The sequence below is a fragment of the Lupinus angustifolius genome, unplaced genomic scaffold, assembly GCF_001865875.1.
Source record: "Lupinus angustifolius cultivar Tanjil unplaced genomic scaffold, LupAngTanjil_v1.0 Scaffold_134_26, whole genome shotgun sequence".
Lineage (NCBI taxonomy): Eukaryota > Viridiplantae > Streptophyta > Magnoliopsida > Fabales > Fabaceae > Lupinus > Lupinus angustifolius.
In genome coordinates this window covers 67,195-82,951 of record NW_017725413.1, presented here as the reverse complement: position 1 = coordinate 82,951, position 15,757 = coordinate 67,195, and the positions used below count along the sequence as shown (strand labels likewise).

Below are 15,757 nucleotides of genomic sequence, written 5' to 3'. Positions count from 1 at the left end.
TCACTCACTAATTATAAATGAAAGGATGACGGATGATGCATGTAAATGATGATCTAAATTGAGAACTTCTTATACATTGACATTGCATCATCCATTACTCACTAATATTTCACTCATATGGCTTATAAATATAGAGCCCTTATTTTATGAGAGAGCATATATGTTGTCCCATAATTAGTGTCAGTCTATGTGTCATAAGCTATGAATGGTCAAAAAAATACTTAAAAATTAAATTTTAACTTAATTTTTTTTAATCAATCATAAATCATGACACATGAAGTAATAATAAGTGTAGGATAGTAGATGTGCATTCATCATGAAGTTAAACCCCCCTCTCCGATTAGTAATTAATGCCACATAACATTGGGAAACTGAAAGCTTAGATATTTGGTCTTTAATGACATATCATTTTCACTTAATCTAAGTAATGTCAACCTGAAGTGTTTGTTTTCGATCTATTGTTGCCTCGATGGCAACATGAGGATGTGGGCACCATTCATTTTGCATTCCAGATTTATAGTATGATTTTGATGTGGTAAGACAAAAGAAAGAAACCAAAAAAGCTACAACAAATAGAAGAAAACATTAAGTGATTATTAACTCAAATTATCCACAAATATGCCACATTAGGTAAACTATCAATATTCAATTATTCACTATTGTTATTATTTAAAAATAATCATAGCCGGTCTACCTTATACTTCCCCAAATAATCATAATATGTGTATTCGACAAAACTATTGTGTAACTGAAAGCTTAGAGTTCGTCGGTATAATCTTATAATTAAAATTTCATAATTGTGTAGGTGACTTATTCAAGTAGAGTTGTTGCACAAAACTAGTTGCAAAATGAATTGAAATTTATTAAAGGACTAAAACGAACATATAATATTTATTTATTGAATATTTGTTTATATTTTTATTAATTAAATTATAATTATTAATTGGAGTAATTTAATATCTAGACAAAAAATAATTTTTTTAATATTTGGTAAAATTATTATTAATTTTATAATCAAATAAACGTTGGATTTTGATAAAATTATTAAAATTTTATAATTATTTATTTAATCATATGCATATTTTTGGTAAAATATTAGTAAATATTTCTAATATTATTAATTTATAAATTTAGTTATTTAAAATTAATTTATGATTGGTATTTTAATATGATATAATTAATATAATTTGGTAAATTTTAAAAGGGCAAAATTGACCAATGAATTTTGAAAACTCTTGTGGTTTTTGAAATTACTTGAAACACATTCCTACAAATTAGCTTCCAAATACTATAACCTCCTCTTTTTTTTTCTTAAAGCTATAAGTTACTTCCAAATTTTGTTTACTAAACTCTAGTTTTTTAAGCAAAATGTGCTAAAATACCCCAAATATATTAATTAAGGAACAATTATAAATTTCGATAGAGAGACCTCCTTAGAAGTCACTCAATAAAGATAAATTGAGGCATTTCATTCCACAAAATATAAGTTTCCTACAACACTCAATAAAGATAAATTGAGGCATTTCATTTCACAAAATATAAGTTTTGGATTAAATCCCATGGTTAACTAACAAATCGGGAAAAGAACTTTCTTCCCAAATATATGAGAAACTCTTCAAGACATAGAGCAAAACAAGTTTTGGTAAAAAATCCATCTATTTAACAGCTTTCAAGGAGGTGTTATGTTACCATTGAATATTTCCACAACACCAAAATAATTCTAGTAACTTATTGATTAAATTAAAAAGCTAGAAGCTACCTAACAAATTATAAGCTCGTATTGTCGACTACTATGACATCTAAGATTTTATTTTTATTTTTATTCATTAATTAATGGGAGGAGAAATAAGCCTAAAATTTATTACTTTCATAAAAAATGATATTGAGTTGGTTTTGCAAAGTTAGCTTATGGCGTTGAAAATAATTGTGAATGTATCTAACTATGTAGGTAGCATATTGAGTTGGATTTGATATATCCTTCTATTAAATTCTTATATTTATTCTCATATCTACAAGATATATCATAAGTTAATACTTTCTTATTAATTATTGATTTATAAGTGATATTAATTGGGTAAAAATATTAAGAAGAAGATATACTAGAAAAATATAACATTTGAAATGATATAGAGTAGTCTTAAGTTAAGTTTCCAACGTGAGGCAATGATTTTCACAACTTCTGAAGGTGTGAACTTTATTGCAATGCATCAACTAGTGGTTGTGAACACTTGATGGGGCATTGTGTCATGTATTCGGTTTATGTGAAGGAGAAGAAAAGGCGATCTCTGTTACGCACTCTACACTCTCACGTGTGCTGCAGAATCTGTCCATTACTCTATCCATTTTTATAATTATATAATGGGTTGCTTTATTTATTTAATCAACAACTCTTATAGAGAAATAGGATAATTGTTTATTGCTATCTAAAAGAGACACTCACAATACATAAAAAAAGAAATATTTTATCGTGAAAAATCATTAACTTTTTTTGGAGAAGCTGATGATATTGCTTAAACATGGCGCAGATAAATTGCCTTTTGTGAAAATTACTTTTAAGTCATTAAAAAATAACATTTGGAAGAAGAATCTAAAATAAATAAATACATTAATAAGGAGCATATAATTCTGAACCGTATAAGAATTAAAAAATTTCTTCTAATATAAAGGTATGGTTTGTTAATTTTTCAATTGTGTGATTTTAATCATAACATTTTTATATGAATTTTTCATCTTTTAGGTTAAGAGTATAATATCTATACAATATTAATATAAAAAATATATATAGTTACTACATTATGTTCATTTAAAATACTTTCTTGAAAAAGTTAAAAATAATTAAATATAAATAGTAGATAATATAATTTTAATATACTAATTCATATAGTGTCTGTACATACATTTTATTCTCTTATCTAAAACCTTGACAATATATTAATATATATATCATTCATATGTGACACCCATAAAATACAGTTTCACTACATCTTTTCACGTTATATTTGTAATTCATAATTCTTCATTTGTTTCAATTAATTTTTTTTATACTAATAATGGTATAAGATCTCATTAGTTCTTAAGGATGATCAAAATATCAAAAATTTGATTATTAAAAATAATATTTATTTGAAGGGATAATCAATATCTTAAAATAATTGTTTATCATCCATAGAGTGAGAGAATAATTTTGATAGTATTAAAAAAATTAATTCAAAAATATAATAATATATACCAGTAAAGATGAATTTCCATAGCTCTGGATATTAAACTCTTGATTCAGATATTAATACCTGAATAGATTTTTGGATTTAATATGTATATTCTAATATTGTAAATATTTTTTACTCTGACAATCAATCATTTACCATTAATTTATTAACTACTATTGACTCTCAAACAAAAGTAATACAAATCAATGGTGAATAATATACAGATAATGTAAAAAGCTTTACCCTATTAGTGCGTATATTTTAAACTCTTTCTAAAAATTGAGTACTAGTGAATCCCTTCACCTCCATGTTGTCAAAATCATTGTCAGTGGCCAACCAACAGTCTACAAACATGGACCGTAGTTAGGGCTTGTCATAATGCAATCAAAGTGTGCATGTCCTCTTTGTATGCATATTATGTTATGTAACACCATCTATGATTAACTTGCTTATCTCACTTAAACAAAAATCAATTAATATTTACAGAAAATAAATTGATAAACTTTTAGTTGGTTAGAGGTATTGTACTATATATATGGAAGACACTAATAAATGATAATTTTTATAAAGTAAATACAATTACTTACAAATTTAATGATATTTTAACACGTTTTTTTTTATAAAAAAAAAGTGCAGATATACTTAAATTGTTTAAATAACCGGGACCATACAAAAGAGAAGAGAAGAAATTCAAGTTGTTGAACCTATAGCTAGGAAGACCTAGTCTATTTCTATTATAATCTTCTTGAATGATGCGTGGCGCTTGATTCCAAGAAGAGTTTTGCCTAGAATATAACAAAGTTAGCCAATTTATCAGCACATGTATTACTCTCCCTAAAGATGTGAGATATATGAAGTGTCACTGAATTCAACTTGTGTTTACAACTATCCCAAAGGCTACTGATTTTCCAAGGGGGCAAAGCTCTACCTTTGAAGATATGCACAATCGTTGTTGAGTCACACTCAATCCATAGGTTGTTCCAACCATAACTATAAGCCAAGTTAACCGCTTTAGCTCAGCATATATTGCATGTTGGATTTCAATGAATGAAGCAAAACAAGCTACACAATTACCATGACAATTTCTAAATATATCACCAGCTCCCGAAAGCCCAGGGGAACCCTTAGCTGCATCATTTGTGTTGACCTTTATCCAACCATCCTTTGGTTTTTGCTAGAGCACTTCAATAATTTTAGGAGGTTTATATGTGTGAAATTGCTCAAAAAAGAATCTGATAAAAATTATCAGAAGGAAATATATTTAAACATAAATAGATTTAGTCAAATAATTTTCATCAATTACTCCAATAGTTAACTTAATTTCAGATATATGAAACACACGTAGAATAAATTATTACATGGTTTTGGATAAATCTAAACCACTCATTTCAAATAAAATTGTATAATTTTAGTTTATTAATACATGACCAATAACTTAGGTGTGTGAATCATTTTTAACAAGAGTCTAATATTTATATATTAATTTTATAAAGATTTATACACAATCAATACATCCTTCATTTATATTACTTTTATTTAAGAATTATGAAGATTGAAAATTAAATTAATAATATTTTGATTGTATTGACCATATTTTTTTTGGTGTAATTGATTATTTCTCTTGGAAAAATTGTAACAAGTGTACTAGAAGCTATTCCTATAATAAGATTGTCTGTAATAAAGATATTACATGCGACAATCTACCTCAACTCATTTTTATAGTTACATTAATGATGTAATATTTCTTCTAACTAATATAGCAATTATAAATCTTAAACTTATTAGGTGAGAATTGCAAGTATATTAATTCTAATATGATTCAAAATCTAGGAGATAATTTAGCTTCTCCAACCACTAAAATTATAATATATTGTATTCTCTTTAATCATTTCTCCAATCACTAAAATTATAATATATTGTATTCTCTTTAATCATTCCTTGTATAAGAAGATATTTTATTTTCTTTAATAAAATTAACTAACTGTTGTATTTTATCCGCTTAAATATGAAGATTAAATGGAATGATTAATTGTTCTATAAGTTGTAGTAATTATGTAACAAACTATTATTAAAATTAAATCGATAAAAAGCATATTTATACACATATTTTAAATGGGTGAAAACAATTGCATAATATTCTAGATCCCTATAACAAGAATGTGTGTGTGTTTGTTTGTATGTGTGATAAGTATGTGTATTATTATCAGTATGGTACATGCCTACAAGTCTAAAACTAAAAACAAATGCATAAAGGACAAATAAGGATCAGGGAATAGTGAATAGTGTAGGAAGGGACCCAATTCCTGTGCTTAATAATATATTATTAGCAGGACAAATATGCCATTATTCACCCAACATTCATACCCTCTCCATATCCCAATATCTGATCCCATTTTCACAATCATATATGATCTTATATTATATAATTTTTCTAACCACTTTATGGTAAGACACCAACACTATGTTTTCTAACCATTAGCTGGCGCAATTACCCGAACTGTTTTTCATGTGGAGAATTGATAGTATAAAACTAACATTGAATACAAATTTTAAAAATCATTCAAGTACATAATACAGTTATAGAATTCATATCGGAAGGAACATCAGTTAAGGAGATGATTCATGACATGACGTTGAGAAAAAATTCGTGGAATAAAAATAGAGTTATATGTATGGTGTAACATGCACTAATATTTGTTGAAGATTATTTAACTTTTGGAAAATGTATAGGATGTGCTTATCTACTATTTTGAATTACTAGTACTATCCTTAACGAAAGAGATTATATTCTTGGATATCTTATTCTCTATCACAAACTAATTATATTTTACTAAGTAAAATAAAAATATTATTTTTTGTTTTTAAAAATTTTCTCTTTCTTTATATAGTAAAATTTGATTGGTTTGGCTTAAAGAATGAGACACTCTTAAAAACAACTGATTCTTATCCCAATAATTAATATGTAAAGGTGTTGACATTTTGATGCTCAACTTTTTTTTGTAGGATTATGTTAAAAGCAATATATGCTGAAGAACTTCTACAAAAAATATTTATATAAATAAATAAAAAATTAATTATTTTTATATTGTTTATATTAAAGTTCCTTTATTTGATGGTTGGCCTATTTAATTGTATAAATGTTCCTAAATAAAATTTGTCATTCTTAGATACTTCATTCGTCCATGAGTATAAGTCATATTAGTTAATTCACAAAAACTATAAACAGTTGGTAAACAATTATTTATTTTTGGGTTATCACTCTAAAGTTTACTGAAAATTATGTCAACATTCTAAAATTACCCCCTCCATCCATTATTATGAAGAAAGTGTTACGTTTAATGGAATATAAGAAAGAAATAGATATAGAGTGTAATTATTAGGAGCATATTTGATATGATATATTAAATACTATATAAATATTATAAAAGGACTTATATTCAGGATAGTAAAACCTTCTAAAATATGTCTTATAAACAAAGACATATGAATTATAATAAAAGTTAATTACAGTTTGTTAATCACAAGTTTTATTTTTTTGTAGGAAAAATAATATTATTATTAATCACACTAAAAGTGTAAAGTTAGTACAAGAGTGTGATGACAATTACAAAATAATTATGGAAGACATTCTAAGAGATTTGGGACATAGTCTAAAGAAGATATTTGGGTTTTGCCCCTCTTCCCATTTGCGCATAGTCAACATTTTACCCTCACTAATTCTAAGGTGAGAGGGTTGTATTGATGTTACAAAGTTTTCAACATTTCATATTACCATGCCCACATGTATAGTGAAATAATGTATAGGTTTAGTGGTAGTGCGATGTTGATACCCAACTAATTGCGAGTAATTGTTAAATTGAATGAGTGATATTACATGAAGGGAATAGGTGTTGAGTAAATTCTGAATGCTCATTACAGAAGATACATAAAGACCCTCCCTTTTGGGTTATAGATATTCCCTTCCTAGACATTGCTTTTGTGGTCGGTAGTATGTCCTATAAAAGTCTTATGATGGTTGTTATGCTCTTGTTGCTGAATGTGTGGAGCAAGAAGCTTATATTTTGATTTGACTTAGTAAAAATTGGTTTGGTCGTGCTGCCACTATAATGAGTTAAGTATGTTTTCCTGTAATACATATTGTTGATGTACTTGCAAAAATAAATTAGGTAGTTCAAATTCCCAAGGAAAAGTTATTTTCTATAGGGTAAATTTCACCCTCAATTTTTCTTTGTCCATCTCCTAAGCTCATTAATATGCACATCCCTAAACGAACTAAGATTATAGAGTCGCCTAAACTTAGTTTGTTCGCAAACCTAAGCGTTTATCATGCCAAAAACTAGTAGTGGTTTCATCCCCTTACTCTATGATTAACACCTTTCTAGAACCAATGAATATTATCGAAACCCCTGATTTGAAGATTACCAAGATCCCCTAATGAATGAAATTTTTTTAACATCTTTTCTTAACATGGAGTTTGTCCATTTTGAGTTTTAGATAGATATGTCCATTGGTAAAGGAATGGATAGACGATTGTCTCCTTTGTTTGGGAGTGTTGTTTTGGAGAGGAGGGAAATGAATGATTTTATAAAGAGTCTTCCTTCTTTGGGAGTTGAGGAAAGAGATAGAAGAGCTTTGGAGGTTTTTTAGAGTACTCTAAAACACTGCATGTACATGGCAACTTTTATGGTTCCTCCAATTTGGGGTTTTTTCGGAGACAAACATGTCAAACTACCTAAATATCTTTTGTATATTTTTACTATTAATTAGATTTTTAAAGAAAAAAAAATATTTTTGCATTATCATTATTTTAGTCTTCTTTTATTTAATTTCACACTCCCAAATAAGGTATAAGTTTGCATTCTTTATTCTTCCATTCCTTCTCTATTCTTACCCTTGATCTCTCTTATTCTCTTTTTCATATAACTCCCAAATAAAGCCTAGAAGGATAGTGTCATACTCTTACGTTTGAAAGAGAGAATCTTGTCTGCTCAACTTGTTCATGATGTGCATGGGATAATGATTAAGAACATAAAAGCAAAGCTGATAAAGTTGGTCTTAGTATTTAACTCAGACTTGTTTAATTAAATACACACCGAATTTCATAATGAATAGGAGGCTGATGGGTTTAGGATTCTCATAAAAACGCATATATGATACAACTTACTTAAGACCATGTTCTCTGTAATCATCTATCCCAAGTGTTCACCATCCCGAATCCACATTCTTTCTCCTACACTCATTAGAATTGTATTTGTCTTTTTGTATTCTAATACCTGTATTTATTTGTAAAAATTAATAATGTACTCAATTAGTTAACTTAACAAGCAATTAATTAAAGCTGACCCGTACATTAGGAGAGAAAACGAGATCTCTCTCCTTCTGAAGGAGATTCATATATTTCAATCAGCCCACTTTTCTATTTCTTAATTTTCATTATTATTTTTTCTTTTTTATAAAACAAGGTACTATATTCCTTAATTTTGTGATATGTCCTTAAGTTTCCCCTAACTACTTAGTAGATGACTATGTTCAATCTTTAAGCGCGATATTAGGTGTTTGATCATTGTTATGTGAATGAAATAAACTTTATTCATTAGACCGAAATTCATTGTTATGTATAAACTTTGTCGTTTTAGACATCATTTGTACGTTAGCTAGCCTAAAAATATATTTTAGCCAACCTTGTCCAATATTTTTTTTTTTACAAGTTCATTATAGAAATGTGGGAAAAATGTTACAAAATTTCATATGTACTCTAACAATGATTTTTCCCTTGACTTGTTTTCTTCCTTAGTCGCGAAGATGATTTGACAGTGGGACTCATGTGAAAAAAGAGATGCACCTTACACCAAAGCACATGCAGGCAGACATATGAACACGAATATTAGTGAACGCATGTATAGCAATAGAGTAAATTCTCCATTAATGGAGAGACAAATACATATTTTTTACTTGTTTTTAATATTAAAAGTGTAATTTTATTATAATCAAAATGATATAGGTAATTAAACGTTGTATTTCTCTTTACTTTTTGAAACACTTATTAATAGAGAGGATAGTAACTCATATTCTGGTAGACACTTACACTCTCTAATCAATGCACTCAAATTGTTTGACCGGTTGGGATGGATTCTGACCAGTTTAGAGTGATTCATATTGGTTTGTATTAATTCAATTGTTTGTCAGGTCCAATTGACCACTCAAACCGGTTAGGAAATTGGTTGAACTAGTCAATCTAATCTGATTTTAATAAACCTTATTTTTTCTACAAGAAAATCCCAAGCTTCCAATAATTTTCTCACAATATCCAAACAAAATTGAAGCATTTTGTCCAATGGGGCAAAGAAGGTAACAACAGTAATAGTGATGATGTATGTGTATTATTGTCTCCAATGAGACAAAGAAGGCATTAAGGCAACTCCTTCATTTTGAACCTTTTTTCTCTTCAAATACGTATGATATGATCACTTGCGTAATATAGTTAAACCAAATATTATTTGAGCTAATAAACTTTTAATTCAAAACTAATATGAACAGGGAAGACCCCTGAATTTTTAAAAGAAAACTTGGCAATGAAAGAACTTCACATAGAAGAGACAATGTTGCTAGTTTTAACCTCACTGTTAAGGTGATGAGCCTATTTTACCAAAAAGCAAAGCATCTAGGGCAGAAAAAGTTATGACCCCATTAACTACAATGACCTTGAAGGGGACTTCTCATCCTCATTATCACCTTTATAAAAGCTGCTTCTAGTGAAATTAATTACAGTTACTGCATAGTGGCATGTATGAGTAGTAATTTATTATGGTGTATAGTGATATATATACATATATATATATATATATATATGTGTGCCCCGTTCTTACTTCTAAGGGCATCCACATACAACAGAATATTGTGGAATCTCTTAACATAATAACATCTTCTATTAAGACTTGAGTTCTAACAACACTAAATTTTTAAGTCTTACTGATCATTTTTAAATCTAGTTTTTAAGTTTTAAGACTAAAATTCCAAGTTTTATATAATTTTTTACACTCGTTTTATGTCACATCATTAAACAAAATAAAAAGAATTGAATAAAATAACAAAATGATACTTTTGAAATTAAGTTTTGTAAGGAGTCTTAGCACAGAGATATTCCAGGATAGAATATTATCAGATAGACAAATACTCATCAAGTTTAATCATCATAAATGAATATTATTTTTATTGGTACAACATAAAATAGACTATCTTATGCAAGGTTAAAAAAGCCATCAACCTTAGCCAAAAATTATAATAATATTCACATATTATCCTTCTAAAAAAATTGTACAATATTTGTTTCTAGAATGTAATATCTACGTGCTAAAAGTGTAAAGATTTATACATGGTCGGTACATCATTTACTATTCATTAAATTATTTTTATTTAAAAGTCAATGATAATTAAAAATGAATGGTGAATAATGCAATGACAGTATAAAAAACTCTTATATTGTCAAAATATAATTCTTTTTCTCTTGGTACTATTGAAAAAAGAAATTGCTCCTTAAGAAATAATAATTAATACATCATTTAACCTCAAAACAAATAACTAATAAAAAATCTTTAAATAGATAATTAGAAAAGGTGTACTATAAGCTGGGGACTGCACTAGACATGAGAACCCATAAATGTGATATGCATTATTTTGATTTAACCGTCAAAGTTTTATGTGTAATGTTGAAGAGAAAAAAATATATACATTAACTTTTTTTTTATATTATTATTGTATTATTTATCAAATATTTTTAATTATTATTAATTTTTTAAAAAAACTCATCCTAATGAATATATATAAATATGATGCACTGGTTATATATAAACCTATCATTCTATCAATATAAATATTACACAAGAGAAAAAGAACCTGACCCAAAAAATAGAAAGCTTACGTGTGTATTAAGGGGCTTTGCATCTTGATGCATGCAAAGAAAAAATTACCGTGATGAAATTATGACTCGGTTTTGTTTCTTTGTGGAGATTTTTTTTTTCTTCTTTTTTCTTATGGAGCCCATAGAGCTACTTGTAGGATCAAGTTTCGAGCTTTGTGATTGGGTCTCACTCTCTCTGTCTCTCTTTTTGAATGTTTATTAAGGAGAGGCTATTACAGACAACCCTTGCTGAAGATGAGGGTTGGAAACAAGTGAAGGAACCCAGAGAGAGAAAGTGATAAAGCTGCTGGAAAAAAAAGCTGAAAGTTTAAAAGAAAGCTTAGGAAAAAACCCAAAGGAAGAAAAGAAATAAAAACATCTTTTATATTTCTCTTCTTCTCTAGTTCTCTATGTTCTAAGCCTTAGCTTCTAGCTATAACATCATCTTCTTACTCTTTTTTCATCTCAATCATCTCTTTCCATTACTTAAATTTCACAAAGATAGAAAACATAGACCTGTTGCTTCACTTCTTAGGATATTATCAAATTTCATACAAGAATATATATACAACTTATATATATATCAAACACTTTCTATAGAGTACTACCATGTTTGCCAATAACTTATCTCCTTCCTCACTTCCCACTTCTGATCCTTCTTTCACATGTGCTGAGAATGCCAATTCCATCAATAAAAGGAAGAGAAGACCAGCAGGAACACCAGGTGATGCACAATTATAACTAATCCAATTTTTCTACAACAAGTTTAATCCATTCTATTATTTTCTCAGGTTAATTTTGACTAGTACTTTATTTTATAAGCAAATAATTATTCCAAGTTTTTTTAATCAACAAAGAAAGAAAGTTTTATTCAAGGGAGTTCGAGGGGTACCCATTAAGAAGATATTCCAAAGTTTTTGAGTGATGTTTATATAATATATAGTTTATTTAATTCAAGTATTCAAAGATAGATATACATTCATTTATGGATGATATATAATATTATTGTGCAAATATACAGATCCAGATGCAGAAGTGGTGTCACTATCACCAAAGACCTTATTGGAATCAGATCGTTATGTATGTGAGATCTGCAACCAAGGATTCCAAAGGGACCAGAACCTTCAAATGCATAGGAGGAGGCACAAGGTGCCATGGAAGCTATTGAAAAGGGAAACACCAGTGGTGAAGAAGAAAGTTTTTGTGTGTCCTGAACCTACTTGCTTGCACCATGATCCATGTCATGCACTTGGAGATCTTGTTGGCATAAAGAAACATTTCAGAAGGAAACATAGTAATCATAAGCAATGGGTTTGTGAGAGATGCTCTAAAGGCTATGCAGTGCAGTCTGATTATAAAGCTCATCTCAAAACTTGTGGGACTAGAGGCCACTCTTGTGATTGTGGACGTGTTTTCTCAAGGTTAATTTTCTTCAATATCTTATATCATATATCTTCTCTAAAGTTCTTGATTTCATACAATGGTTTTAACTTAATTTGAGACTATGATAATAAATACCTGAAATTTTAGATAGATCTATATCAAAATTATTTGGGTGGCTTGATCATGGAATTTTCACAATTTTTTCACTGTATATGATGTGCTACAGGTTATTTATTTTTCGTCTTAATTCCATTTCAAAATTTCATGGTTATATCAATTGATCAAAGCCTCCAAGATCTTTTGTTTGACATGAAGAATATTATTTTTAATGGAATATAAAGTACACAAAGGGGTGGAAAATCAAAAGGGAATAATTAAAAACAAAATTTCAATATATTTGATTGATGGAACCTTAAATCAATTTCTTTATTTAGTTTTAACAAGAACTGCCATTGAGAATGGTAATTGCACGGTTCCCAAAACTGTTATTCAGTTGTTCTTATAACTGTTTGTGTTTGCCTCAAAATCCTTCAGCCATTCCAAAACCTTAAAAACCTTCTTCTCTTTTGTGTGTTACTGTGTTTGTGTGATGATGTCTTCCATTGACATTGTAGTTCTTCAATGAGGACTACATAATATAATCTAAGAAATGATGACATGAATTCTTGACTTTCTTTTTGTCCTTTTAATCAATTATTTTAGTGGAAATTGGAACCTCTCTTCTCTCAAACCATATTGAAAACCATTGGATACCTTTTCAGGCACCTTTTATTACCACTTTTTCTTTGTCTCCTTTTCATCATTTCTTTCTAAATTCTAACTCTATGCCATGCCACATGCAAGAATAATGAACCCTTTTGAATGCATCAAATTTATTTACTCCTAATACTTATGATCATGGATATCTTTCTTAATCTCTCATCTTCCATGTGTAGGGTGGAAAGCTTTATCGAGCACCAAGATGCTTGTAACATGGGGAAGCTAAGGACAGAACCTCATCATCTACAACTGCAACAACCACCTGCATGTTTGTCTAGAACAGCTTCAAGCCCAAGTCCATCAAGTGAAACAAATTTCAGCACATGTCCTAATTGGCCACAAGGACTAATAGTAATTCCAAAATCAACAAAAGAACCCACACTCTTCAATATGAACCCTACTACTTCCACTATTGCTGCTACTGCTGAAGCCTCAATATCCATGAAAAACAATAAACTCGACCCCAACTTGGACCTTCAACTCTCCACAAACACAAACACAAACACCAAAACATCAAACACTTACACCATTGATGTTGTAGCTGCATCTTTGTCACCAAATAAGAGAGAGGATCATCATCATTATCAAAAACATTCCACACAGTTGCAGCTATCAATTGGTTCATCAGATAACAATGAGAAAAATGGTCAATTGAATAGGAATCACCATAACTCATCACCCAAAGAGAGCAGCAACACTTGTAATGAGAAACAAGGCATGGCTTTGTTGAGGGTAGCCATGGCAGAGAAAATGTATGCCGAGGAAGCAAGGAAGCAAGCAAAGAAGCAGATAGAACTTGCAGAACAAGAGTTAACAAATGCTAAGAGGATTAGACAACAAGCACGAGTGGAACTTGACAAAGCATATGCTTTGAAAGAGCATGCAATGAAGCATATAAACTCCACCATGCTTCAAATCACTTGCCATGCTTGCAAGCAAAAGTTTCCAGCACGGAACACAACAAGTACCATACTTGATCATGAGACTAATAACTCTTTGGTGTTAAGCTACGTGTCTTCCGCTATAACAATAGAAGGTGGCGAAGTGGAAAACAATAATGGGAAAGAACTTCATGGGAAATCCAACAATTAACTCTTAGAGTTAATCTTATCTTTCCGTCTATTCTACATCTTAATTTTTCATCTGCACTTTTATTGGTTAATCTATTTTTTATATTAGTATACTAAGTGATGAAATGAGTGATGTATTAAAGAAGTGGACGGGGAAAGAGTGTTATTCTTCTTTCTTGTAGCTTAGCGTGCCATGTTATTAGTTCATTGATTTTGGTATAAATGTACACTATTATGAAAGGGCTTTTCTAGCCAATATATGCTTATATTTTGCATCATTCTCTAGCTTTCATAATATGGACCGTGTTCTAATTATGGCATGTGTATCTTTGTGCATATATATACCCATTATATATGTGTGTGTTAAGTGTAAGATAGTAGTATACAATGTTAGTGTATATACTCCCTATACTATATTATTGCGTAAGTATATAATTCATTATAATATAGTAGCATTTTGGATTTTGTTTGGTTTGTTTTGGATTTTGTGTTTGGACTTTGTGCAGATCTTTGTTGGCAACACCAGGTAGGTCAGAAATTAAACGGAGAACACTAATATTTTTATAGCATTAAAGAATTACACGGACACTAATATTTTCAGAGGAAAAAATGAATACAAGAAAAGTAGCACCTTATAAATTTTCCTCCTTTTTATATTTATTTTTCTAAAAAATATCATCTTTATTTTAAAAAAGTGAGAAAAATTTGATAATAATATAGTAATAAAACTTTATTGAAGATTTTATTGAATTATATAATGAATGTATGACAGTTATAAAGAAACATAATGAGTAGATGAAGAGAGGGGAATCATGTACTGTAGTACTTCCTTTTAGGCTGCTACTCTGGCGACTTATAAATGTGAATGAAAAGCAGAAGCATCAGAACCATGTTTTTCAGTGCCACTGTTATGAAGGAGTTAATGACAGTCACAGATTCACTAGTCCCTCTCAATGGGTCTCAAAGAATACAGACACAAACAAACTCTATTCATAATCATTATCACTCTTCACTCTCTTTTTCTCCATTTGCATCAGAATCAGAGCCATCATGTACTCAGAGAGAGAGAGAGAGAGAGCGCAAGGTTGGAACCAGAAGCAGCATCTTTCCAAATATGCAAAGACCATTCAAGGTTTTTGGAGTTTGAAGAAAGGTCCCTGTGTTGTGAAAAACATAACTCTAATACCACTGAAATAATTAGTCATGTGTATATAGTTTTGAAATATATTTCTTCAACAAGAAAAATGAATACTGCATTCTATAATTTTTAAATGTATGTATATAAAAATAAAAAAAAGGCAATGAGGAGTAAAGATAAATACACAATAAAGCTGATGATATATTCGCTCTTATTATAAGATGATGATCAGTTTTATAAGATATTTTATATTTTATAAATAGTATTCATATTTTTTTCTTGATTTGTCCATATCAAAATATTT

General features: G+C 29.1%; 1 protein-coding gene across 1 annotated transcript; it reads left to right on the top strand.

Annotated features, from left to right (window-relative positions):
* The first annotated feature begins 11,272 nt into the window (after positions 1-11,272).
* Positions 11,273-14,547, top strand: LOC109340069 (protein SHOOT GRAVITROPISM 5-like). Its single transcript, XM_019577640.1, has 3 exons — positions 11,273-11,827; positions 12,125-12,524; positions 13,422-14,547. The coding sequence occupies exons 1-3, from the start codon at positions 11,713-11,715 to the stop codon at positions 14,335-14,337; spliced, it is 1,431 nt and encodes a 476-aa protein (XP_019433185.1). The 5' UTR covers positions 11,273-11,712; the 3' UTR covers positions 14,338-14,547.
* Positions 14,548-15,757: the final 1,210 nt, after the last annotated feature.